Source organism: Rhyacophila brunnea, unplaced genomic scaffold (assembly GCF_057557595.1).
Source record: "Rhyacophila brunnea isolate RB1 unplaced genomic scaffold, BYU_Rbru_1.0 scaffold_19, whole genome shotgun sequence".
NCBI lineage: Eukaryota > Metazoa > Arthropoda > Insecta > Trichoptera > Rhyacophilidae > Rhyacophila > Rhyacophila brunnea.
The window spans coordinates 10253529-10280508 of record NW_028232848.1 but is presented as its reverse complement, the minus strand read 5'-3'; the positions used below and the strand labels follow the sequence as shown (position 1 = coordinate 10280508).

The following is a 26980-nucleotide window of genomic DNA, read 5'->3' as shown; positions in this document are numbered from 1 at the left end:
AACACGACAAAAAAAAATACAATCCTCTTAAAACTTTTTTGTTTCCAACCAGTGATTTTTTAATGGAACGATATTTTCGATATTACTAAATTTAAGCAGCTATGTCTATATATTCCAAATGATTCTCTCGATTTGCCTCCCTTCGAGTAACTGACGCCCCCAAGCGACGCTCAATCTGCCTACTCCCACGGGACGTCATGGGCCCTAGAGCGGAATGCCTAATTCCGATTTCATTTCAACTGTAGTATCTGTAAACATCTTTTTCTTGAATACACAAGGTTCCCCGGATCAACTTCTTGAATATTAATTAAATGTAATAATATCCGCATCAAATTTACATATATCCGGGTAAAAAACCTGGATAACCGTAATTGAGATGATTGGATTTCACCACATGACGTTTTAAGAATGCATTCTCAACACATTATAAACAATTACAAGATAAAAAGAACTTTTTATATACAACGTTTTTAAATTTGCTGTTGAATTATTACACTCAATATGCTCAAACTTGTACTTGATATGAAGTAAATAAAAAACAAACAAATATAGAATACTGAAATGTCATTTTGATTTCCATAGCTGCATTGCTAGGGCCACCCACTTAGCAACCAATAATAGTGGATTGGATTACGGATTTCTTCCGAAATAACTTTTCATACAAAACAGAATTGACTGAAAATGAATTCAATTCTACTAAATATATATTTTTTTTCCGACCATGTCCGATCCTAATAGGATCAAATGGGCCGCCACAGAGTAGAGGTTTGTATTAACAGATTTTGTTTTTTTTTTACGAGAAATGGATGTCAGCCACTTGCTCAACCTATTAGGTCCATACCCTGACTCACACACAAATTGAAAAACAATATGTCTACTTGCCAGACCCAGGATTCGAATCTGTGACCCACGGCGTGATAGTCCAACGCTCAAGCCGCGCGGCCACCTTGGGCCTATATTTTAGTAGCAATATTATATTTATTTAGTAATTAGGCAATTGCCGAATTTCGAACAGGTAAGAATTATCATCAGAATCACTGCCATAAACACAAAGCAAATACATAAGTACCGGATGTCAATAATTTTATCTGTTTTCCTTTACAATTCTAGAAGTAATGTTTAGTTTCGTAACCAATTATTGTCGGTGAGTTAACAATATAATGTATGCAGTAAGCAGGGCCGGTCTTAGCAATCGCGACGCCCGATCGGAGCATGTTCGCGAGGCCCCTAGGTATGGGTCACGATTCTTATGTTCCACTCCAAAAATGGTTAACGCCTAACCCATCCCATCATGACTGTAGGGATTGCAATACCGATATTTCAAAACCGGTATTCAATTCTTTAACGATACCGAAATACCGGTTTAAAAAATCCAATATACCGGTATTAAAGAAGCATATACGTTTATAATTAACTATTTCTTTTATTCAATGAATAATTCACAAGATTTAAGAATATATCATTCTGATTATTGAACATATATAATTTAGAAAAACACTTTCTGAGAGCATACATTATAACCAATAGAAAAAATCTTTTTTGAAAAAAGTAAGCCAACCCGACGGGGATTCGAACTCCGTATCTCCCAGGTATACGCCCTGATCCGCTGCATTACCATTATGCTACGAGGTGACATACTAATAGCGACAAATTTTAACTATTGGTCAATATTAATACCTACTCATCAATGTTATTCCAAATCAAGCTACTTTGGCAAAAGGCTTTTTCAAAAAAGATTTTTTCTATTGGTTATAATGTATGCTCTCAGAAAGTGTTTTTCTAAATTATATATGTTCAATAATCAGAATGATATATTCTTAAATCTTGTGAATTATTCATTGAATAAAAGAAATAGTTAATTATAAATTATTAGCAAGTGCAAGTAGTTACATCTAAAAAATATTGGAGAAATTCCACGACGTCGGTTAGTAATCAAAGTAATAAGTAAATAGTTACCTACTTTGATTTAAGAAACAAAAATCGATTGCCAAAGTAGCTTGATTTGGAATAACATTGATGAGTAGGTATTAATATTGACCAATAGTTAAAATTTGTCGCTATTAGTATGTCACCTCGTAGCATAATGGTAATGCAGCGGATCAGGGCGTATATCTGGGAGATACGGAGTTCGAATCCCCGTCGGGTTGGCTTACTTTTTTCAAAAAAGATTTTTTCTATTGGTTATAATGTATGCTCTCAGAAAGTGTTTTTCTAAATTATATATGTTCAATATACGTTTATGTTTTTCGAAAACGATTTTAATGTCATTTTTTCATTATTTACTACTATATTGATTTAATATATAAGTTTAATGTATAAGAAATTAAATGTATAAGTTTTATGCTGCCAAATAACCAACAAAAGTTAAATAATATTGAAACAAAATCGCTCAAATATACTTATAGAATATTGTCGCGATGAATTAACATATTTTAACATTCGTGGCAAATATTTCGAATTATTCTATAACTATTGATCCAACGTTGATAGTACATCCAACAAACATTGAATTTGAGAGAGATTTTCCTGTACCCAGACTTATAAATAGTAGGTATGTGTAAAAATTATAAGTTTTAAAATATTATGATCTATACATATATGTATATAAAGTTCAACATAGTAAATGTACGTAAGTAGGTTGCTATACAATAGTGTTTGAAATAGATTTTAATAGTTATACTAATTGATAGGTACTTATTCTTTTCTATAATATTAAGTTTTGACAAGGTTCAATTTTCAATAAGGAATACCGAAATATCGGTATTTGTTAATTCATTCGGTATTGCAATCCCAAATCACGAGTTATTGTGATTTGTTTACTTACAAAAACCTATTTTTTAAATCTTCACTAACAACTACATTATAACACATTATCTGGCGGCGCTCGTGGTGTAGTGCGCAAGGCGCTGGCCTTCCACCCGAGAGTTATGGGTTCGATTCCCGGTGAGGACACAATATTTATGTGTTTTTCTCAAAGCCTGAGTGTTTGTGATTGTTCAAAATTACTAACAACCACATTGTACGAAAAAGCAAGGACATGGGTATTACTTATTAATAATTAAAAAAAAAAACAATACATAATTTATGTATGTGAAAATTACTTACCTAAACATTATATTATTTTTCTTGGCTTTTTGTCGGCAAATTAGGCATAATTATTCAAAATTTAGACTTATTAATCAGAAAATTGACAAATAAAATTGCAAACACAGTAAAATACTTGCAGCTTTTATTCGTTAATAACAGTATTATTTTGTACTGTATCTTCATGATGCAGATTGATAATCTTTGACATATTTTGGAAACCTTTTTCTAATTATAATTTATACCCCGGTTATACGTGCATGGATTTAATGTTGACAGTAGGGATTATCACGGATATAACAGAAAATGCCCGCGTAAACACGTATTATCGTGAACGTTGCAAGTTTGCATGCATGGATCAAAAAAGTTCGAAAGCTTCTAAATTTTCACGCGGTTAGAAAGATAGTGGCGAACCTGCTGGAAAAAATACGAACTACACCGCACAGAGCATTTATTACGTTCACCAATTTTCACAACCTATCAAAAATAGTGTGACAATGACAACAACGCGTCTCGCTTATGCATGAAGAATGAGATTGGCTTGACAGTCAGCACTATTACGTATGAACAGTTATTATCGCGTTAGGTTAATTTACACACTATTGGTGCCAGTAAATCCATGAAAGTATACAGGCGCTATTAGTTCCTGAATAATTTTATTAGAAACACGCCGTAGTTACTCGATTTTTCCGGAGAATTCTATGATTCTACTGCACAAATATTTGATAGCAATTTAAAACCAACTTTAGTCTATTGTTTTTTTTATTATTATTTTTTTTATTGCAACGGGAAACCCGATTAGGTCCAATCGTTCGAATCTCTCCAAGACCATGTCTGGTAGTAAGTATATTATATATACTGTAAAGGTTAAGAAAGACACACATAATATATATCATTGTCATCAACCTATTTTAATCGACTGCTGTATGGAGACCTTTCAAGTGCACCCTACTGATCTCGGTTACTAGTTTTTCGCTGCCACGTAATTCCGCTAAACCCTAGGCCCGTTTCAGACGTGACACCGGTGTCGCGCTCGTATATAATATAGGAGGCCTTTGTATTCGAATAAAGGGGCCTTTGTATTATGTTTGTGAACGCCCCAGAGCTAATGAGTCAACGCGTGCCCGGTACACTTTTCCGTCGGCCGCTAGATTCTCAAGCCGATACACTTGTATCTGATAGTCAGAAACTTGATGCGCATGAAATTAAATAAACTAAAAATCTAGGGTTTTTTCAATACATTTAAAGCTGTTGGAGGCATCAGAAACGCTAGTAAAAACGCCACAAGCCAGATGCGTTTTTTGCAGTCTAGATGCCTATCGAAAAATGCTAGATCTGGCAAGAAAAACGCTAAATTGGCGACGCTCGTCATGTGTGCCGCTTTAGAAGAAGGTTGCAAAACACTGTATTATAGAATAGCGCCATTCAAATACACACACGAAAATGTTATCAATGTTATCATCGAAAAAAAACACTGCACCAATATTTCCAAATCAAAAGATACGACACGTGCCCCGTTGTTGATTTAAAAAAATAATACTTAATAACGTGATACTTGAAATATGATGATAAAATGATATTTAGAGTTTATTATTTGTCAATAAATTTTTGTTTAGAAACATTTTTGAGTATAAATTATTAATAGCATGGATAATATAAAAAAAACATTATTTTAATGTTTACAAACCTCAATAATCTCCAAATAAATGTGTATCAAAAGAGGATGGCGGGCAGTGTTTCCATCTTTTCAAAGTGTAATTATAGTACAGAGCCTCCAAAATTATATTATTTGGGGGAAAATATAGTACCTACAGCTGTCATCTGTTGAAAATATATAGGTTTTTTGTTTCTCAAAAAAAAAATACGGAGAATTTGAGAAACTCCGAGACCCCTTTTTATTTAGGTACCTCTTCCGACTTCATAAAAGCTTACCGAAGAATTCAAGAAATTTCATTTTAACCAAAGTCAAGGGATTTTTTTACGTTTTTCGAGCATTTTTTTCCAAGTCCTCCAAATCTTCTTATATTGCGAAATTATGGTACTTTTCACCAATTTATCGAACGAAAATATATAAATTTTAGTACTTTTTAGTTTTTACATATTCAAAATTATAGTATTTTGGGCCTACTATACCTGTTTTATATCGTACATAGAACGCGGAACAAAGGTATAGTACAAATACTATAATTATAGTACGGTTGGCAACACTGATGGAGGGTGACGTTCCAGTTTCCTAGAAGCTTCAAGTGCTTAACCAATGTGTTTGGTGGTGGGGATAATGACGACAAGGTCAGAAGCACTGGTTGATATTGAGGCCCCCTACGATAACAAATAAAAATAAAAACCATTCACCAACTAGTGATGTACCTACTTAGGCAAAGTGCCATCCTTTTTTATTTCTGTTTCAAATTGTATCCAAATTTGTTGGCTAGTTTACCTACCAACGACTATTGCATTTCCACGAAACATCTGTATTTTAGGAACGTGTTGGCAATGTCAGGTTTGGAGGCCCCCTCGTGATTTTTTCCAATGCAACAAACCACCATCGGGTATTACGATGCAAAATAGGAATATGGATGGGTTACCAGGATTTTTAATGCTTCCATTTTTCTAAGATGTCGGCACTTTATAACAAATCGACATCGTCTGCTTCATGAACAACAACCTCTGCTACCATAAGTTGTAATATTCGTGTTCGTTCCTTCATTTACCGCTCCCCTAAGCAACGCATGCCTTGCTGTCCCGGGACTTCAGTGACTGTTTGATTAGTTATCCCCGGGTATAAGTGCTTTTGAGGTTAGTTTGCAGGGATTCTGTTATGCTTTGTATAATATTGTACACATTTTTTTGAGAAATACGCATATTTTTTATATTTCGGTATATAATATAATAATTTTATGATTAGTTAGAACTTTTTCAACGCCCCCTTTTAAATCTATTGCGTCACCTGCGTGAAATAAAATCGCCACTAAATGTGTTGTTCCAGTCCCAATATCAGGTAAGAATTAAACCGCGTGTGTCCTATCTAATTATTACGAAATCAACTAGATTGCGTTGTTTTTGGCAGTCGACTTTTGGAAAAGCACATTGGCGCGACTCCAGTGGATGCGGGTTTGGGTTCCGCCGTGCGTCGTATTTTTTTGAAGATTTTTTGTAGTAGGTATAATAATAATATATCTGTGGGTATATTCTATACACAGGGCGGCTATCGGTAGCTATCGACGGTAGTTTTTCAAATGTATGTATTGATGCGGTCAATTGTAACAAGTTAACCGTCTAAACTGCCAAAAAGTGCTAGGTATGTTGTAACAGCCCCTCTATTGGCTGTTAACTTTTAGAGCGAGATAGACAGTTTTGACAGTTTACACATTTTATACGGCTAACTGTAACAATTATAAGCCTCAATCATAAATATGATAAACTACTGTCGATAGGCGCCTTTTGTATAGAATAGACCCACTGAGGTGTTTTCAATTTACATTGTGTACACTTGGTTTGCTCCTTTACAAATTAGGTAGGTAGGTACCTATGTATTTTACTTTTTTACGTTTTTCTTAGCTCGTATTCTTATTGGTCCGGTGGTTCTTTGTCGGGTACAAATCTTGCAATCGATTTTTAACTAACTTCCCGACTAGCTAGGCACTTGAAACATTTAGAATATATCAGAACACGATGCCAATGCATTTTTTAAATACTTTTAGCCATCTTTCAGTAGAATTGAATTCATTTTCAGTTAATCCTGTTTTGTATGAAAAGTTATTTCGACACCACTATTGGTTGCTAAGCGGATGGTCCTAGCAACTAAATTATTAATATATACGTGCGTTACTATGGAAATCAATATGAATGTCAAAATAACATTTCAGTATTATTTTTATCAAGTACATTTTTTTTCAAGTCAAGTTTATATGATTCAACAGAAAATTTAAAAACGTTGTATACAAAAGTTCTTTTTATCTTGTAATTATTTCAATTTAGTCTTAAATCTTTGGAATTAATTGTTGATCAATAAAAACATTGTTTAAGTATTTATAATTTACAATTACGACCAACTAGAATTGGGTTAGGTCCATATTTCGTAAAAAATATAAAATGAATATTTATTTTCCACCCACTAGGAAGAATGTTATTTTTACCATCACATGTAATTTGAATATGGAACATCTGTTTAAATAATTCACTAAAACAGATTATATTAATTTATGTAAACTCATATTGTATCTAACGTGTTTTTTTTATGATCTTTTGGACCCCGACCTACTAGTTGGAGATAACAGATGACATTTTTATTGTATAGTTAATAATATATTTAATATTTTTTTATCAAGTGAGGGGATAGTGTGTATCAGTGGCGAGCGGTGGAGGTAGGCTATTAAGATTCGACAAAATAGTGAACACAAACTTTGCTAGTTATACATATTTGTTTTCATTCAACTAAGAATACAAATTGCAGAAGGTGCCGTTTTGGGTTTTAAGATTTAATGAATCCCTGCCTAAATCAAACCATAATAGTTTAGGTATGCTATGGGCGATCTGACAAAATATTGCACACTTTTTTCAGTCATACTTATTTGTTTTCGTTGAATAATATTACAGGCGGTTTTGATTAGTTTTTTTTTAATTCATTAAGCCCTGCCTACCCAAACCGTAATCGATAGAAAATATTCTTCTATTTATAAAATATTTATTGATTATTATCCACTATGGCTTGGATTAGGTAAGATTTAATTGAATTTTAAAAACTAACAAATACTAGTATCACTACGCAATGTAGTATTAGTTCAACGAAAACAAATCCGTTTGACTGAAAAAGTTTAGCATCCACTATTTATGTCGGATTTTATGAGCTTACCTCCACCCTTCGCCACTGTATATTATGCGTTACTGGCAGTGACGTCCCATGGGGGTAGGCAGATTGAGCGTCGCTTGGGGGCGGCAGTTACTCGAAGGGCGGCAAATCGAGGAGAATCATTAGATATTATAAGAATAGGTACATACGGAAATATCTTTCCATTAAAATAATCAGCTCGCTGGGTGGAAACAAAATGTATTAATTAACATAAAAGGTTTAACAGGACTGCAATTTTTTGTCGGGTTCGCGATGCCTCGTTTACTTCCGTTGTCTTTGGACGTCACGTCCTTGATGATCGGCAATGACACGTGCAGATTTGCGAATTATATTTGAATAATAGGTAGGTACATACCTACTTACTTAATTAATTTATCCAAATATTTTCTCAAGTGATTCGCGAATTTTGAAAGTTGTCAGGTGTATTTTTAAATGTATCTGAAACCGTGGACTCTCAATATTGTCTATTGAAGTAGAGATGACATTTAAATTAGTATATTTTGTATATTTTGTTAGTAATGAATCTATACAACACATTTCTTAGATATTGGAGTCTTGGTCTGAATCAATCATACATACAAAAATCAACTTGTGATTTATGCTCGTAGACTCGGGGATCACATTTACGATGCCTGTTTCAGAGATGGGTGATCTGTAAATATTCTACCGTAGGGTGTGATTTATAAAAATATAATCCAAAGATAGGCATTGGGCTCATAGGTAATAGTATTCAGAGGGTATACAAGTATGGGTTTTAGAGTAAAAATCAAACTTAGCTTGCTGATATAATGTTTGAGGCTTTCACGGTTGTTTTTTATCGTAGTAGATTTTTGGGTTTCCACCGTGTGTCCTTCTTCCTCCTTTACTCGACGTTTCGGGCTCGTTGCAGAGGCCATTATCAAGACGCATGGCTTCCAGGACTATCAGCAAAATCCAATATTCGAGCCGGTATCTCTGGTCGTAACGATTGACACATTACTCTGAGCAACGTTTGCTCTTAGTTAATCGGATTCCTTTTGACATTCTAATGCCGGGTCCACACTGGCAACATGTCGCGCGACAACCTCGTTAAATTTTACGATAAGTATGATAATTATCGTAAAATTTCTTAAGCAATTATGATAATTATCGTAAAATTTAACGAGGTTGTCGCGCGACATGTTGCCAGTGTGGACCCGGCATTAGAGCAACGTTTACATTCATATACCTTCACTACATTTTCATCATAAAACATATCATTTCTTGATAATGGCCTCTGCAACGAGCCCGAAACGTCGAGTAAAGGAGGAAGACGGTCACACGGTGGAAACCCAAAAATCTACTACGTTAGCTTGCTGAATTTACGAGTGTCATAATTATTAACGGTTATTCGAAAGCAAAGAGAAGACAAACGCAATTAACGAGAACTAAAAAGATTAAAGACAAAGCATTCGTCAGTCATATTTTCGGAAAATTATCGAGCAACGTACCGGTTCGTAAAATTTTCTATTTCGAGCGCTGTATATGTGTGTAATAAATTCTTTGTCGGCATTGAATGTAATAAATATGTCGGTATTCATCAAGATAAAAAGATATTATAAGGCTTACGTATTATTACAGTTTTACGGAAATATATAAGTATTGTAAATATACCAAAAATATAAACAATACATAGAATGTATCGTTTGTCTAAATTGTATTCAGGTCGCAGTACAGTCATCGTCAACATTCTCTGTAAAAGGGTGCGGTCTCACAAAAGTTACGAACTTGTAAAATCGTGAGTTTGTTTGCCTCACACGCGATTGTCTTATTTGGGTCAATTAATAAACTTATTTTGAGATTATGTACCTATGTACTTTTCCGCTGAACTGGGCATGCAATTAAACTATGTTTCGACGCTCTTGTTTCGACTGCAAACAATGACAAACACGACCAACTCTTAGTGTAAATAAAAGAACACGATATAAAAAACACATAGTTGTAACTAGGGATTGCAATACCGAATGAATATATCAATACCGGTATTTCGGTATTTCTTATTGAATACCGGTATTAATACCGGTACTTGTCAAAACTTATAAAATAAAATAATTAAGTTCAAGATAAAAATAACTTTTTATATACAACGTTTTTAAATTTTCTGTTGAATTATTATGCTCAAACTTGTACTTGATAATAAAAAACAAACAAATATAAAATACTGAAATGTCATTTTGACATTTCATTTTGATTTCCATAGTAACGCACGTATATATTAATAATTTAGTTGCTAGGACCACCCATTTAACAACCAATAATAGTGGATTTCCCACGGTGGCCGCGCGGCATAAGCGTTGGACTATAAAGCCGTGGGTCCCAGGTTCGAATCCTGGGTCTGGCAAGTACACATATTGTTTTTCAATTTGTGTGTGTCAGGGTATGGACCTAATAGGTAGAGCAAGTGGCTGACACCCATTTCTCGTAATGATCCTATCAGGATTGGGCATGGTCGAAAAAAAAAAAACGAAAAAAAATAGTGGATTGGATTACGGATTACTTCCGAAATAACTTTTGATACAAAAGAGAATTAACTGAAAATGAATTCATTTCTGCTTAAAGATGGCTAAAAGTATTAAAAGAATGCATTGGCATAGTGTTCTGATATATTATAAAAGTTTCAAATGTCTAGCTAGTCGGGAAGTTAGTTAAAAATAATCGATTGCAAGATTTGTACTGGACAAACAACCACCGGACAAACAAGAATACGAGCTAATAAAAACGTTGTAAAAACGAAGTACCTATCAATAAATATAACTATTCAAATACTATTTTTTTGCAATCTACCTACATTTATTATGTTGATCTTTATACATATATATAGATGATAATATTTTAAAACTGCTAATTTTTACAGAATACTATTCTGGGTACAGGAAAATCTTTCTAAAATACAACGTTTGTTGGATGTACTATCAACGTTGGATCAATAGTAATAATTATAGAATAGTTGGAGATATTTGCCACGAATTTCTTCTTTTTCGAAATATCATAGCGACAATTCTATAAGTAAATTTGAGGGATTTTGTTTTAATATTAAGTAACTTTTGTTGGTTTCAGTCAATATATTTGCGTTTTGGCAGCATACAATTTATACACTATATATTTAAACAATATAGTAGTAAATAATAAAAAAATAACATTAATTTATTTTCGAAAACATAACATTTCTTAATACCGAAAATACCGGTATTTCGCTATCGATAAATAATTGAATACCGGTATTACAATCCCTAGTTGTAACTACAATCACATATGGATTACTTACTAGTTGGTGAAATAATTTAGAAAACATCATCATTTAAATATTTCAAAATTTGAAATTAAATTTAAATTTGCTAAATAAAATTGTGCTGGGTATTTAAGCCTCGCTGTTCTATAAGATAGGTCCTCATATGTGCAGTTTCCCCTTTTCATTCCCTTCCATTCAAACTGCATATTTACGGGAACAGCACTTCGCACATCCGCATACACAAATATCAAAGTTTCTGACCATTCATTCTTACCAGAGGATATTTAATTTTAAATATAATTTTTAATATTCGATACGAAGAATAAAAAATAATACAGATTTAACATAAATCTCGCGGGACACACTTTGTGAACTCCTGCTTTATACATTATAGGGATAGTAGGACAAAATGTGAAACAACGGAATATGTAGCGTATAAAAGGGGCGTTTGGCCATTCTATAAAGCAATGGTTTCCAAACTTTATGTTACTACGCCTCCCTTTTAAAAAAATCTAATCTTGGCGCTTCCCCGCCTTTACTTCATTAAATAATACAGACACCTTATCAAATAGTCAACAATGTACTAATACAAAAATGAAAAAGGTATCACATCAAATTTCAATGCACAACCACATATTTAATAGTCCTGAAACAAAGCAGCGTCGCGGGCGACTTTTTTTTACAATTAAAATAATTTAATAAGTGCATTAGCAAACTGACCAAGGACAAGCACTTAAATAGATTTTTGTTTACTTCAATATATCTGGCGCAGAAATTTAAAAGTGGAACATGGCGAACTTATTTTTTTTTGTAATTTTGATTTCCAAAGCTCTAATTTTTTATGAATGCCTTCACTTAGTCTTTTTAAATCACGAATGAAATTTCAACCAAATAGACAAGTTTAACAACAAAATTATCGTTCCTAAACAAATTTCCCTCAAATTTCAACATTATGATTTGATCCTTTTATTTCATTTGTTACGAGATAGCCAGCGTAAGGTATTATAAAATTAGTCTCCATATTTTCTGACAGGTTTGTAAACAACCTTTTATAGGACTGTTTTTTATGTAGTTTATAACTAGCGGCCGTTTAATAAACTATGCGTTTGCAAACTGCAAACATGTGCTATACCTCAGCTGAGGCATGGTCTAAAAAGATCGTGACTAGGCGATGCGCGGATTACGAGTCGCGGGTGTAAATGACGCAAGCCGAACGAAATATAATTTGTCATAAAAGTTCAACATGCGTCCTTTTTATGTTATGTTTATTATTATATTCGTAATAATAATAGTATATTCATTCACATGTTTTCTTTTTTAAGTACATGCGTAAAGTTTTTTAGTCATCTTTATACAATTCAAGAATTAATACCCCCGTCGACATCACGAAACAAAATGACGTATTGACACCTCGGCGTTCGCTCTCAGACTGCCAGCGAGTCCAAAATTTCGTCGCGCCTATTAGTTGAAAATTATTTGCCGTTTCACTGAAGTATCGCCTTAATAATAATTGTGTTAAACTTTTCGCGCCTCCCTTTGCAACACTCCGCGCCTCCCAGTTTGTAAATCGCTGCTATACAGATACAATATAAGCACACGTTTTCAATGTTATCATGTTATCAATGTTACCATATTCGCCCTTGAAAATCAAATTTCACAGTGGAATAGATAAGCCGGAATGATAATTCGTATCGTTGGATCGCCCATTACCGTCCCGCGCAATAATCCTTCCATGATGATTAGCATTGTCTCCGAAACCGGACATGCTCAATTGAAATGGCTGATTCCGACAGGCGATTTTGTCACCGGCGGTCAGTAGTTATTTACCTCCAAGTGGCGAGCAGTGAAACGATCCACTTTGCGTGGTCTTCGAATAGGTAAAGTACCGTCCAAATTCAATTAGTTATTTCATAAATTAATGCAAATTGATAGCTGCCTCAGAATGTCCGGAGTAACCGCGTTAGCATTTTTATAAAGGTCTGAACAAAAACGAATCATAATTACGTGCGAGTGAGAAATAGAGATGGGAAAACTGGTCGATTTTGAAGACTAAGCTTAGTATACTTACTACCAGTATAAAAAAATACTTAGTATAAACATAGTATGTCCATCAAGATTTACGCGAAACTAAACTTTGTACCATATCAGTCGTAGCGGTTCTAATTATGCACAAAACTCTTTTATTCGGCGCTCTTGTTTAAATTATATGTATTTTTCCACCGTTGATCCTTTTAATAATTCACCTGTTTCATTTAAACGCGCCATCTCCAAAATTTTGTATAAATATATATATATATTTATATATATTTTTTATGTTACTTTTTTTTGTATGTAATTTAATTATCTATTATTCTTCCTCATTTTTCTCATGTAATTTTATGATGTAATTTCTTTATTTGTTATTCTTACTGTCTATCTTGTTAGGCTTAACTATATTATAATGTATAGATGGAAACTTTGCTGGTTGCAATAACTTTTCAATATTATGTTTTAAATTTTTGTAATCAAAATGTAACTGTTTTTTTCCTTAATAAATAAGATAAAGATAAATAGATAAATAAATAAACTTGTTCCAAAATACTTACTAGTATTTGGAATACTATATAGATCGTATGGCGTGCGTATGCGACAAAAGTTTCATACTCAACTGCAATGACATTAATATGGACGAATCATCTGGAAAAAATAATGACACTCACTTTTTTGTCGGGTCTGCCGAATGGCATAATCTGTTCTAACGCCATTACAATAAAGGTGATATTGATATAAATTCCCAATACTTTTTGTCGGGTCTGCCGAATGGTTCGGTTCGAACGGGTTCGCTCAAATGAACATTGACACTGTAAACACTGTTCTAACGCCATTACAATAAAGGTGATATTGCTATAAATTCCCGATGCGTGATATCGCATAATGGAAATTGCGAGACGTGTACTTATACACGTGCGAATATCGCTGTATTGAGTGCGTTGTCCATTAATAATGTCATTGCTCAACTGAAACTAAAACCAACTCCATATTATTAGTATTTTAAAATACGTATCGGCTCAGGGAACTCAGACTGTGTATCGGCTTCAATATAATCGCTAAAAATACCCTGTGCTCCGCTTGTCGAAAAGTCCCATTTATTATAAAATTTTAAATTTATGAGTGGTTTTTCTGTTAGGTTACAATATTACCTATTGTTAACAAAAATGAATAACAGTGATTTTTTTTAAATTTTAAACATGTTTTGAGCGGTATATAACAAGCCTAGCCTGTGCGTCATCTCACCACTGTGCTGGGACACAAAATTAATGTCTTATTATTATTCATACAGTCGAACGCAATAGACTAATGAATTAAAATATACCTATATTCAAGTGCTATTTCGTTCGTGCGCATTTAATGTCAATAGTGTTGAAAGTCTACCAACTGGCGAGTGCACAGAACAGCGACTCGCGATATCATCACAAGTTTTTTAGAATAAGTTTATTGGGTCACAAATACTAAGTATGGGTAGTTTCATCCGAAACTTGAGTACACAAACTGGTGACAGTATTTCCAACTCACCTCTACTGAGAAAGCATTTGGCACGCTTATATATCCACAATATGCGTTAGCGGTTAGAGTAAGATAGAATTTCTACGCCTAAATAAAATATTGTTTGTAAACGTCGCCGGTAAATATTGATTTGTATGACTACATTCATTTAAGAGCGTACATAAGTGAAACGGCAAATAATTTTCAACTGTATGTGTAACGAAATTTCGGCCGCGTTGCCATTCGGAGAGCGATAGTGGACCTGTTTGCACGTCAATTTGTTTTGTGATGGCGTCGGAGGAATATATTCTTAAATCGTGTAAAGATGACTAAAAAACGTTCCGCATGTACTTGAAAAAGAAAATATATCAATGAATATACTATTATTATTACTTATTACGAATATAATAATAAACATAACATACAAAGGACGCATGTTGAACTTTTATGACAAATTATATTGCGTTCGGCTCGCGTCATTTGCACAATCCGCCCATCGCCTCGTTACGATCTTTTTAGACCATGCCTCAGCTGTAGTATAGCCTTACACAACATCGTCTTTCGTTATTTGCCTGTTTTGTCAAAAAAGTGAGATTATATTTATCACTCGACAGTGTTGCCGTATTTCAAATTATTCCAATGTTGCAAATTGTCAATTATAATATTATTTTCATTGGATTTTAAGATGAACGTTTAATAATAAAAAAAAACACCGGAGCATTGGAGCACTAGAAATTTAGGTGCTCCGGGTAAAACCCCATAGCTCCACTGCTCCGGGCTCTTGCTTCGAGCTCCGCTCCATCGCTCTGAGTAATACCAACAACTGTTTTTTTTAACGCATACCGAAATACAATATTATGTATACCGTGGAATGGGATGAGATTAGACCAATTGAATGCTATTTACAACAGTTTTGTATTTAGTGAATAATTAACTTTTTCAGCCTCAAAACTTGTTCAACAGCCATCGCGTAAGACTATTTATATTTAGTAGATACCTCTATTACATTATTATGATTAAGGGTCGTCCACATATGACGCCACACGATTTTAGCGAAAATCTTTTACCCCCCTGCCTATATTACGTCACATTTTTGACACCCACACAGAAATTGTATTTTTTATTATTACAACGTTTTTATTAGCTCGTATTCTTATTTGTGTGGTGGTTGTTTATCCGGTACAAATCTTGCAATCGATTTTTAACTAACTTTCCGACTAGCTAGACATTTGAAACTTTTAGAATATATCGGAACACGATGCCAATGCTTTCTTTTAATACTTTTAGCCATCTTTCAGTAGAATTGAATTCATTTTCAGTTTATTCTGTTTTGTATGAAAAGTTATTTCGGAAGAAATCCGTAATCCAATCCACTATTATTGGTTGCTAAGGGGGTGGTCCTAGCAACTAAATTATTAATATATACGTGCGTTACTATGGAAATCAAAATGACATTTCAGTATTCTATATATTTTTTTGTTTGTTTCTTGTAAAATAGCAAAAAAATGATTTGTTGACAATTGCCTTATTTATCCTAAATTATTAATAAATACAATTGTCAAGTTTATATGATTCAAACGAAAATTTAAAAACGTGGTATATAACAAGTTCTTTTTATCTTGTATTTATTTTGTTTATAGAGCGTGATGTTATATGGATGGCCCCTTATTGCTTTTCACAAAAATATTGCGTTTTTTTTTGTAATATTTTAAATGTTTCAATACTTTCATAATACGAAACCAATACTAAGTATTGATAGGTACATTTTCTTTTGATATTACGACAACCTTTCCCACTCAAATCTACAAATTCTCTGTTATTCTAAGAACTATGTCGAAATTGATGTTGAATGTGTAGAAGAATAGTGATAAGTCTGGTGAAACGAGAGCACCCGTGTTTAGGGAAATGTGTCATCCGAGATTTTGAAGAAAAACCTGACTCGAATAAAAGGGAAAACTGCAGACTGGCTTGGAATTAGGCCACCAACAAAAATAAAATTCTTACAAAACAAAACCGGAGTCACAACTACTGAACTGCCCACACTGTTAATTTGTCAAATACAATTTTTAAACGAAAAACTGTGTCTAATATAACCAATGATGTTATGTTATATTATATTATATCAATGAATATAACACTGTGAAAAAGATCGGGGCGCAATTTAATGGTATGTGAAAATATCCCATAGAAAAAGTATGTAATAACAATCAGTCATATATTTTATTGTTTAGCTCTTCAAAAAAAAAAACTTCCAGCATCAAGATAATTAAATTCAAAGTTACGATTTTAAAAATAAATGACTAAACTGGGTTTTTGGGGTTGGAGCTGCATTACTAGCTAATGTGGTGAAGGGCGGAGGTAGCATATTGTTAAGATCCGCGATAAATAGTACACACTAAACTTTGTCAGTCATTTGTTTTCATTGAAACAAGACTACAATAATTAAATTTATAGATGGTGTTGGTTAGTTTATTAAAATTTAATTAAACCCTTTGATAACCAACCCATAATACATAATAGTCAAAAAATACTAAATTATGCAATTAAAAATCATACATAACTTTCGAAGAATAATATTTTTTATCTATTATAGTTTGGCTTAGGCAGGGCTTAATGAATTAAAAAAATGAATCAAATGTGTAATATGTGTAATATGTATTCTTAATCAAACGTAAACAAATAAGTATGAATGAAAAAGTGTGCACAATTTTGTCGTATCGCCCAAAATATACCAAAACTATTATGGTTTGGTTTAGGCAGGGTTTAAATGCTAGATCTGGCAAGGAAAATGTTAAGTTGGCAACGCTGCGTGGGACCCAAACGGGCCTAATGCCAGCGCTCCATTGGCGAGCCAAAAGTCCGTGGACAATTCATCGTCCGATTTGTCTATGCTCTGCTACTGATCAACGAACGAATAAAAAAACCCAGCTGTCAAAAGTCAAAAGTTGCGATTACCGTAATGTCTTCCGCCTAATTTGGTCTTATTTATATGTAGATTTGCATACAATAATATAGCAGTGAAAACAACACAAGATTTAGGTTTTCTTTTATGAATTTCATTAATGCAAATAAAAAAATAATTTATAAATCTCTCATTTTCTAATGTGTAAATTAACAAAATAATCAATGAATATGTTTAAAAGAATAACAAATTTTTGTCGGTCCGAATAATCGCGTATTAATGTTAAATCGAGTACGCATAGTGATCGACGGACAAAGTCTGGCAACTCAGAGAGGAACATATCAAACATGTTTGAAATCCAACGAGCCTGGTCTGCGGATTAAAAAGTCAGCAGATCTGGGGTGCTCCACGCGAAAAAAAAGTCCGAAGACTGTAAATCGTCTGACTTGCGTGCCAATGGAGCGCCGGCAGAAGAGGCACGTGGAGATTTTCAACAATATTTAATCAACTTAACACCAACGTTGAAATAAAATTTATGTTGGCAAAAAATAATGTATTCGGGATATGAAAGATTTCTCTAATGCAGTTAGCCAAATAATAAGCACAAGTATATTGGCATTGATCTACAAAATGATACGATTCAATATATAAATAAATTGAAATTTTAAATGTATTCGGATGTGTTAATAAATGTTTTTATTAGCGGCCACATAACCCAAGAACTTTTAATAAAATATTCTATAATATATAGATAGCCGAGCCTAAGTATAATATTATGTAAGATAATATTTCATATAATTTGAAAAACTGTTCAAATGATACTGCCCATAGTTTCTGTTCGAAGTAACTGGAAGTCTTAGTAGATATACTTAGCACGGTTCCATGACAAAACAGAACAACGATAAATATAATTATGACCTTTCAGGAAAAATATAAATTTAATATTGAAATATTTGTCCCATCTCTATTATGTTGATAGATTTTTAGCACAGATTTTCTATACGTCATAATAAAACAAATTATATACCTAATTTCTACATTCCTAACGCTAGAAAGCCTCAAATAAACGGGACTTAGCTCGGTGTTGCCGGCAAGCTTAGGATATCTCATTAATATGTGCAAAATGATTAGGTGACTAGGTACAACGAAATAATGACCTAACATAGATTCCACATGACCTGTTTTGTCCGGTTACCACTAAGCACGATACAATTTCAAAAATTACATAATGCATTTTTCTTGATAATAATATGTCTGTCTGTAACGCAGTGCACCGCAGCACACACACACACACTCCACGCATCAGAGCAGTCGCATTGCACTGTATAGTACGTAATGATGGCGCGATCGAGCCCGCGTGGTAGCTCTCTCATGTCTGTCCAAGGCTCGAAATGGACCGGAGCGTACCGGAGCGCCATACCTGTTAATACAATCCTCAAGATTATCGCGTCGTCTCGTGGATATATTCAATTCACCGTCTGAGCTAGATATGCCATATAATAAAAATTCGAACACACTCATGTTTATAAAATCTTGACCATGTCCGATCCTAATCGGATCATATGGGCCTCCACAGAGTAGAGGTTTGTATCAACAGATTTTGTTTTTTTTACGATGGATGTCAGCCACTTGCTCAACCTATTAGGTCCATACCCTGACTCACATACAAATTGAAAAACAATATGCGTACTTGCCAGACCCAGGATTCGAACCTGGGACCCACAACACTGAGACCCACGGCGTGATAGTCCAACGCTTAAGCAGCGCGGCCACCGTGGCCATACAATAATTAGATAAGTAACTATGTTAATATTTTCGTAAAATTATCGAGCGCTCCGGTTTGTGAATTTTTAAATTTCGAGCCCTGACTGTCAAATCAACGCGTTTTTAGCTGTGAGATGAAAGACGTCTTGAAACTGAAATTTACTGATCATACAATTATTAAATTATACTTACTAATTTCTTAAAAGGTTGATATTTCTCACAAATTTTGGTGTTATTTTATGTGTCACCAGTCATCACCGTCATGTTGAAAAATAATTATGTTTAGTTACTGGTTGTGATTCTTGGAAAGAGATATTATATAGGTCCATTGACATTGTTTACTACTTAAATATGGTGGAATTATTTTTATTTTATTTTATTTTTCTATTGTGGGAGGCTTCAAAATCAGTCAGTGCTTCGGGCCATGCCCCCCACGTCCTGAATCGGGCCCCCAGGCCAGGATGTTTGGTTGACCCCTACATACCGCTAAGGGTAAGGGCAATGTGGTGTTCTACAGTAGTGTTACCAAAATGGTATTCCTCGGTAAAATTAAGGACATTCCGTGTATTTTTAACGATTTTTGTATCTTTAAATAAATTTCCTTGGACTATTGAGTTGTCGGCACTAAGCATCATATTATGTAGTAGGTACTGACAGCGACAATTTTGTGGTAACCAAGTAACATACGACCCTTCGCCATATTGGATAAATAGCCACTTTTATTGGTCAAGAAACAACACAATAAAATAGAAGTCTACGCGTGAATTCTCATTCAATTATATCACATCAAATTGCGTCACACACAGTGACGTCCCGTGGGGGTAGGCAGATTGAGTATCGCTGGGAGTGGCAGTTGCTCGAAGGGCGGCAATCCGAGGATAATCATTAGGTATATATACAAATAGGTACCTAAACTTAGTAATAAGAAGTAATAGAATCTCTTTTCATTAAAAAATTGAGCTCACTGGTTGGAAACAAAATGTATTAATTAACATGCAAGGTTTAACAGGAATGTAATTTTGTTGTCGAGTTCGCGATGTCTAGTTTACTTCCGTTGTTCTTGGACGTCACGTCCTTGATGACCAGTAATGACACGTGCAGATTTGCGAATTATATTTTAATTATAGGTAGGGAATCCAATCCCGAGCCAAAATTCTGATCCCGGGATTTCGGGATTACAATTTGACAATCCCGGGATCCCGGGACTGGTCCCGGGATTGGCATTTTTTCCATTGTTAATATAAAATTTTTATATTTACAAATAACATTGATAAAATCGGTCAAAAATAAATCTAGTACCTATAATTTATACAATTTAAGACATTTATTGTTAAAATTTTATACGTTGAATCTTGGAAATACACAAGTTTAACGGAGTAAATAATATTGTAATTTAAATAATAATGTGAATTTAGAGATTGCTGTTTCTGATAGTAAAGACTTGATGAATGGATTAGCGAGATTTAAAATATTAAAGCAAATAATCATGGCGTACTTATGACCTTTCCGCTTCATAAATCTAATTAGTCAGACAAATTTGAAACTGCCGTAAAACGTATGATACATAATATATCATGGTGGAAATACTTTGTTAAAAGTGCGAAGCATTGTTTTTTCCAATCTTTCCATTTTTAATAATTTACGTGAAAAAATAAAATGAATCGGCAACCAAACTAAATCAAACTTCATTCAAACTCAGTTTATTTCTAATGTAGTTATTTTTTATTAAAAGTATTTTTTCTGTTATATTTTCGCTTTTATTTTATTTTCCATAAAAATTGATAAAAAAATCAATCCCGAAATCCCGGGATTATGTTTATCAATCCCGGGATTCATAGGTATCGAAAATAGCTCGGGATCCCGGGATTGGAATCCCTAATTATAGGTGGGTACATACTAAACTAATAAATTTATCCATATATTTTTGCCAGTCACTCGCTGGTGAAAGTTGTGTCCATACAAAAGGTGAAGTATCCATACAGCACATTTCTTAGATATTGGAGTCATGAAAGAATGATAAAAATACTGTGTAAAAATGGGGCAGCATATTGGCGCTGCTTAGGGGCGGCATTTTCTCTAGGGACTTCACTGGTCAGCTACATGTTTACTATTAGAGTAAATTTGAGGTCTGTGTTTATCTCACTTAATAGGTTGACCCACCACGCCGGGCCCCCAGGCGAGAGCCCTGTCAGCCCCCCCTCCATATGAGGGCCATGCCTCGGGCCGAAACCCGCCATTGAATCCAAGCCCTTACTATTACTTTGATATAAGCCTTTTGTTTTCCTGGCTATTGAATTCACATCATATTGTTTTGGTTTCCCTGGTCGTGAAAGTTGTGTCGAGATTTTAAATTGAAATTTATAAATTTAATAACACACAAGCTAGCTACCTACTTGTTTTGATAATGTTCCATAAATATATTTTTTACAGTAATTCCGTTACGCCCACAACATTTACTAAGTTTAGTGTAAGCACGCTTATATTTTCATTCGTCGACGGAATGTTTTTATTGAGGTAGGTCGTCAGGTTATGTTTTTAAATTATATTTTTTTGTGAATTTTATCGATTCATATGACTAGATCTAGACCAGTGACCACCAAACGGTCGCTCGCGAGATACCGGTAGCTCGCGTAGGATATTTTATCATATTTATAAATTTGCCTTTCAAATTTTATTGCTCAAAATGAAGGCATTGTTTTATTCTACCTACTTATGTGAATCAATGTTTCCACTATGAAGGTGGTTAAATGTAAATATAGAAACAGACTCACAGATGCACGTCTTGATAATTGCATTAAGATGGAAGTGACAAGGTACTCACCGAGAATTGAAGAAAATGTGGAGGAAAGTGAATGCCATTCTTTTCACTAATTATTTTTACTTTTACTCACACTAATTTAAAGATATTTTTTATTTATTATTTTGTTTATAAATAAATAAATAATGTACGCATTTTATGTACGAGTATTATTGGAAGTCCGATGTCCTATTCATTTTAAGTAATATAATAATTTTATGTATGGTACAATAAAGAACGATGGTAAAAAATTATAAAGAAGGAATATGTATAAGTAGCTCAACAATTTCAATTTCTGAAAGTAGCTCACATCCTTATTCGAGTTTGGGGACCACTGATCTAGATCATCGGAAAAGATTATGTTTCTTTGACAGTAATTAATGGGTGGATTACAAAAACAACATATACATACCAATACCTATGTCAGTTTTTTTTCATATTTGAGATTTATAATATGTCATTTGGTTTTTTTTTTCATTAAATGTTGTAACTATTCTCTCATTATCGTTCTTTCAAAAGCAGTACACAACACGAGTTAAAAGGTGTTTAAGTTTTTTTAATCTTGGAAAAATAATCATTTGACAAAAGAGTTTCTACAAATACCTACATCACACTAGAGTCAGCGATACTCAACCTGCGGCCCTTTAAGCTTTTATGTGCGGCCCGAAACACATTTATTATCAGGAATTTCGTATATGTTGAGATTCGTTTCGACTTTGACGCACAGATAGTGACACCCGAAGAGGATTGTCATTATGGTCTACATCAGATCTGGTATCAGAGTGTTGCTATTGCACACAATTAATTTAAAAAAACACGCATAATTTTTTAAATCTCATCTAAAAAGGGATTTTTTTCGTCACACCAGTAGTGATGCGGCCCGCGTTACTTTACAAATATATGTATTTGGCCCCAAGAAAAAAAAGGTTGAGTATCATTGTACTAGACTCTAGAGCAGTGTTTCCAAACATTATTTGTGCCATGCCCCACTTCAACGCTTCAAAAATCTCCATGCCCCCTCCCCTTTCAAATTTTCATAGTTAACTAATAAATTCTGAAAAAAATGATTTGCTTCAAATAAAAAATGCACATAGGCAATATTGTTTTTAATTTAACTTTCGTAAGTAAGTACCTATGTGTATTAAGTATGTTAGATGTACAACTCAGAAGAAAATTAGTGCGATTTTTGTGCTTGATGTGAGCTGCAAAGAGTTTTTATGCGAGGTACTAATTATTCGGTCAATTTTAATCGTAAGTCTCCACAGTTTGTGATATCAAAACGATTTCTTTTGAAGCTTTCTTCCTCTGCTGAAACGGAGGGGGAAGGGAAGCCGCAAGCCAGCTTATAATGGGTGTTTTTTAGAGGTATAGAACTTTAAATTGGAATAAAACAAAGATGACTTTTTATATTGACATGAAATTTACTTTATTCGAAAGATGCTCTTCTGACATTATAATTTAAATATGACTTCTGGCATATGACCACCACGGCTGGCTCGGACGTAGTCTAATCGGAGGTCCAATTTTCGATGATTTTTTCCAACATTTGTGGCCGTATATCGGCAATAACGCGGCGAATGTTGTCCTCCAAGTGGTCAAGCGTTTCGGGTTTATCGGCGTAGACTAGCGACTTCACATATCCCCACAGAAAATAGTCAAGCGGCGTTAAATCGCACGATCTTGGAGGCCAATTCACGGGTCCGAAACGTGAAACTATGCGGTTACCAAACGTTTCCTTCAATAAATCAATTGTGGCACGAGCTGTGTGACATGTTGCGCCGTCTTGTTGAAATCACAGCTCCTGCACATCATGGTTGTTCAATTGATGAACGAAAAAGTCAGTAATCATGGCTCTATAGCGGTCACCATTGACTGTAACGTTCTGGTCAGCATCGTTTTTAAAGAAGTACGGACCAATTATTCCACCAGCCCATAAAGCACACCAAACAGTCAATTTTTCTGGATGTAACGGTGTCTCAACATACACTTGAGGATTATCATCACTCCAAATACGGCAGTTTTGTTTATTGACGTATCCATTCAACCAAAAGTGAGCTTCATCGCTAAACAAAATTCGCTTATGAAAATCGGGATCAACGGCAATCTTGTTTTAAAATAAATTTTCACAATTTGGAAGCGTTGTTCAGGCGTCAGTCTATTCATGTTAAAATGCCAAACCAAACTAAACATAAATCACTTAACAGCTGACAAAATGGCCGCCAATTAAAAAAGTGCTGCCAGCTTAAAGTTCTATACCTCTAAAAAACACACCCTTTAGAAGACATATTATTCTAGTTACCGTATCTGCAACGGTCACAGTTACGGCTCGCTAATGACTAATTAGTACCCGCCTTAGGCTTACTTTTGAAGGTATACCGTATAATCGGGTCAGTGTATTTATTTGTTTATTTATTATCCAATTTATTTTCAGCAGCATCAGATCACAAGCTTCAAATACCTTCAGAAAACATCGCCAGGATTTTAGCAGCCCACGCCCTTCGACTAGCGCGCCCCGCAGCCCATATCAGAGAAGACTTATTGTGAGTTTTCTACAATTTCATAGTATATTACAATAACATGGCGTGGATAATTTTACAATCTATCACAATTTATAGTGGATACCCATTATCTTCATATTACAAACACGTTATACACAGGATAGCTCAATTATTCGTCAAATGAGTAGGCAAAACAAAAGTAAATTGCCAATTTCGTAGACGCTCGATAATTTTCCGATTAATACATATTATATTTATGTTATTTTATATAAAAATAGATTAGTGAGGTCTTTGCTAGGTATATACCAATATACCTCAATCGCGAAGGGTGGTAGGCTGTCTATAGGGTCTAAGTGCCAAAAGAAAATCTATAACAATTTTTTACTTGAATACAATCTATATGCCAAGCCTAATGATATTCTGAAGGGTCTTTTAGGGAAGTTCCTAACTCTACCATTTTTGTCACACAAATACTGTTGAAAATGTCCCTCTGAGGCGGTCGAAACCGGTCCTAATTTATTGATTAAAAGTGGAATAAGTGCAAGAAATAATAATTGCGTTTTATTAAATTAAAACAACAATATCACACAAATACACTGAAATATGAGCGGAGTCTATGTGCCCCTACATACCTCTCTACATAGAGCGTTTCAATATTGTCCATGTTTAAATATTTTATTCTTCCTTTGTTTATTTATCTTTAGAATTACGTAAACTTGTCATAATATTATTATACTGATGGTCTTCTGTAACGTTGTATAAATAAAAATGTAAGTTTTCATATAATACTATCTATGGTTTTATTATTTTTTTGTTATATTTATCTCAGTTTCAAATTTTTGGCACTTAGACCCCATAGTCTTTCAACCCTTAAATTGTGAACATCACGCGTATTTGTTTCATTGCAGTAATGCTACAATGTGTAGACAGTGTTTATTAGTTTTAAATTCTATTAAACCCTGCCTAATCCAAGCCATAGTAGATATAACTCAATAAATATTCATTTATCTATAAAATATCTATGCCATTAAACCAAACATAATTTTAGGTATTTTACATATTTTAATATTTTTTTTATCGATTATGGTTTGATTTAGGAAAGGCTCAATGAATATTAAATAAACTAATCAAAGCCATCTGTAATATGTATTTTTAATTGAACAGAAAGCAAATAAGTGTAAGTAAAAAAGTGTGAACTATTTTTGTTGAATCGCCCATAGCATACTTAAACTATTATGGTTAGGTTTAATGGCCCACATGCTCAGCGTAGGTCAAAATTGAGCTTTTATGGTATTTTCAGAGCATAACCCTGCACATTCCTTAAACGTTGTAGATAATCTATTTCTATAATTTTGAAGCCTTATTATCCTTTATATTTATTTTAAACATTTGATGACTGCATAAAGTATTTTTATTACATAACATAGTATTATTTTAAACCTCTCGCTCTAATGTTTTAAAATATAGTCATATTTCAGTACTTCCATGTGAAGTGGTGTTAAGATTTTTTAGATTTATTGATTTTTAAACGCATTTACAAAACCACTAGTAAAATTAATGTTAACATTATATAGTGAAATATTTACGATATAAAATTATATTTTATAATCTTTTTGATCCCAAATTTGACAAGAATTAGGTATTTTATTATTCAAAAATGGGCACGATTAATACATTTGAAGATAATTCTAAAGATACTGATTATAAGCTATATCTGTGACCATTCACATGTGATAAACATCCTACGAATAATATTTGCTTTATAAAAATTATTGACCTAAGAATAATGTAGTATTTTTTTGAAATACGCCATTTCTATTGGCATTTTCCAGTGACTAAGCTACAACACACGGCCGTAGCCATAAATTGACAAACGATAAATGAAGTAAGGAGTAAGATCATGTTATTGCGCGTGTTTGAACATGTACCTAACCGAAAGAAAAAATATTTTTTTAAAAAAGGTACATGTTCAAACACGCGCGTTAGCATGATCTTACTTCCTACTTCATTCATACGAAAATTAACCACGCATTATAGACGTGCAATAGTGTGTGTTGCAATCTTCAATACACCAATATTAAATTCTAATTGATTTAAGTTTAGTAAATTCCAGGTAGGTGATAACGTTTCTACCTACTTTATTATATTAATTTATTATGTATATAAGTTAGAATTAAGTGTATTCGTTGTCTGTGTGTATTTTTTTACCTTTTGGTGAGTGTATTTACTGCCTGAAGATGCCGAAAGGCGAAACCCGGGTCGCAAAAAACGACTCAAATGGACAAAACTTAAATCCATTAGAATTTGAATTCAAATT

At 33.7% G+C, this 26980-nt stretch overlaps 1 protein-coding gene across 2 annotated transcripts in view; it reads left to right on the top strand.

Annotated features, from left to right (window-relative positions):
• Positions 1-26980, top strand: part of LOC147072726 (uncharacterized) — a 115233-nt gene that overhangs the window by 1091 nt on the left and 87162 nt on the right. The window contains exon 2 of one of the 2 annotated variants that reach the window (XM_085946165.1): positions 24597-24705. In XM_085946165.1, coding sequence (XP_085802291.1) covers positions 24597-24705 — 109 coding nt within the window. The remainder of the gene's footprint in view (positions 1-24596; positions 24706-26980) is intronic. The other variant, XM_085946164.1, reaches the window with a different exon arrangement.